This window comes from Brassica oleracea, chromosome C7 (genome assembly GCF_000695525.1).
Source record: "Brassica oleracea var. oleracea cultivar TO1000 chromosome C7, BOL, whole genome shotgun sequence".
In the NCBI taxonomy this organism is placed as follows: domain Eukaryota; kingdom Viridiplantae; phylum Streptophyta; class Magnoliopsida; order Brassicales; family Brassicaceae; genus Brassica; species Brassica oleracea.
This window is the reverse complement of record NC_027754.1, coordinates 14,807,019-14,809,589: the sequence shown is the minus strand read 5'-3', so window position 1 is coordinate 14,809,589 and position 2,571 is coordinate 14,807,019. Positions and strand designations below refer to the sequence as shown.

Below are 2,571 nucleotides of genomic sequence, written 5' to 3'. Positions count from 1 at the left end.
TAACTGATGTAATAAATAATTGCAAATGTAACGTGCAACCAATAACCAATGGCCAAATGCCACACATAATTTAATACTTCATCCTTCATTTAAAGTGTCTTTTATATTTGCACACACGTATTAAAAACATGTAGTTTTATATATTTTCTAAAACTTCATTATCTCTAACCATATTTCAACCAATAAAAAAAAAATTAATGCAGATTTTTTTACAAAAAAATATTTAATAAATTTAAAATTAAAATTTAATTTTGTAACTTATTTTTTAATTTATACATAAATAGTTGATTCAAAAAAGTTTATAAATATATTACCAACTTCATAAGATATAATACCATTGTCGTTGGTCAACCTACCAATAGTAGAAACTAGAAATATAATATATTTAGACAACGTTTTGCAATCCCTATCAACCGAGAAAGCAACGATGGAAATTGTCTCAGAAAACTTGCTCTTGCCATTTTGCTTTATCCTATCATTTTTCTTTATTTTCACCTCCGTGAGATTTCGACAGAGCTCTTCCCGATCCGCCATGCTGCCTCCTGGACCTCCACGGTTACCGATCATAGGTAACATTCACCAAGTTGGTAAACTCCCACACCGTTCATTCGCAGACCTCTCCAGAACATATGGACCAATCATGCATCTAAAGTTTGGACGTTTAAACACAGTGATAGTAACTTCACCAGAAGCTGCAAGAGAGGTTCTAAAAACACACGATCAAACCTTGTCTAGCCGTACCTCTCCTAACTCGATACGATCCATTAATCACCAAAACATTTCTGTTGCATGGATTCATCCGTCGACGGCCCGTTGGAGGTATAATCTACTGTCGATTCTTTTTCTATGGGGTTTTGTTTATTTTCTCTCGAGTTTTGCTACTAAAATTTGGATTGTTTCGATCAAAGGCATATATTTGCGTTTGTTTTTGCAAAGGCATACGGAAAAGAAAATGTTTTTTTTTTTTGCCATTCGTGATTACTTTTACTGTAATCTCCAAAGTTCATACGGAAATCTTGTAAGCATAATAATTAACCTGATAATTTATTATTATTTTCTGTCAAGTTGATAATTTGTTAATATGCAAGCATAAAAATTAAATGCAACAAAGACCTCTAAGACAGTAATCAACTATTGTAATGTTTTGTTTCAGACTGTTGAGAAAGCTGTCGGCTACTCACATGTTCTCGCCACAGCGTATTGAAGCCACTAAAGCTCTGCGGATGAAAAAGGTGCAAGAGCTTATGAGCTTCATGGATGAAAGCAGCGAGAGAGAAGAAGCTGTTGACATTTCTCGTGCATCTTTCATCACAACTCTTAATATCATATCGAACATTATATTCTCGGTTGATCTCTGTAGCTACGGCTCGGAAATTTCAAATGGATTTCATGACTCAGTTATTGGAGGCATGGAAGCTGCTGGGAGTCCAGACCTTGCTAACTTCTTCCCGCTTCTTGGGTTTCTTGATCTGCAAGGTAATAGCGAGAGGATGAAGTTCTGTACAGAGAGGTTGTTTAAGGTTTTTCGAGGGTTCATCCATATTAAAACTGCGGAAAAATCGTTGCGGAATGATCCAAAAGATGCTTCCAACAGAGATTTTTTGGATGCGCTTCTTGATCTCACCGTAGGGGATGAAGCCGAACTCGACAATAATGATATTGAACACCTTCTCTTGGTAAGTCCAACTGTATTGCACATAATCAGTGCCTTTATAGGATAATGAAATCAATGTCTGAAATAAAAAAATCATTAATCTTAGTTTTTTTCATTAATCTTAGTATTTCAACAAACCATAGATGGATATGTCAAAAATATGATGATATAATTAAATAAAAGACATTATTAGACCTATATATTAAGTTGGAAATGCATAATTTGTTTTTATATAGGTATGAAATGTCGAGCTCACTCATATTTGATTGTATATCAGGATATGTTTATAGCAGGCACAGACACAAGCTCTAATACCGTAGAATGGGCAATGGCAGAGTTACTTACTAACCCTAAAACAATGGTGAAAGCTCAGTCCGAGATCCAACGTATCATAGGCCAAAACGGGTTCGTTCAAGAGCCTGATATCTCAGAATTGCCATATATACAAGCGGTTGTGAAAGAAACTTTGCGTTTGCACCCAGCTGTTCCTCTTCTCCTTCCACGGAAAGCGGAAACGGACGTAGAGGTCTTTGGATACCTTGTCCCTGAAGATGCTCAGGTTTTGGTGAACGTATGGGCAATAGGACGAGACCCGAACGTGTGGGAGAATCCGACCCGGTTCGAGCCAGACAGGTTTTTGGGGGAAGATATTGATGTGAAAGGTAGAGACTATGAGTTAACACCGTTTGGGGCCGGAAGAAGAATTTGTCCAGGATTGCCTTTGGCTGTGAAGATGGTATCCCTTATGCTCGTTTCTCTTCTTTATTCCTTTGACTGGAAGCTTCCAAACACCGTCGACATGGATGAAACCTTTGGTATTACCTTGCACAAGGCCAACCCGTTACATGTTGTTCCTGTTAAAAAAAATCGTCACTAGTTAAAACATTTGTAATGCTTTTTTCTTGGTTAGTAATGTT

At 36.8% G+C, this 2,571-nt stretch overlaps 1 protein-coding gene across 1 annotated transcript; it reads left to right on the top strand.

Moving 5' to 3' along the window:
• Nucleotides 1-351: 351 nt before the first annotated feature.
• LOC106302238 (cytochrome P450 76C4-like) lies at nucleotides 352-2,571 on the top strand. Its single transcript, XM_013738782.1, has 3 exons — nucleotides 352-819; nucleotides 1,154-1,676; nucleotides 1,932-2,571. The coding sequence occupies exons 1-3, from the start codon at nucleotides 428-430 to the stop codon at nucleotides 2,529-2,531; spliced, it is 1,515 nt and encodes a 504-aa protein (XP_013594236.1). The 5' UTR covers nucleotides 352-427; the 3' UTR covers nucleotides 2,532-2,571.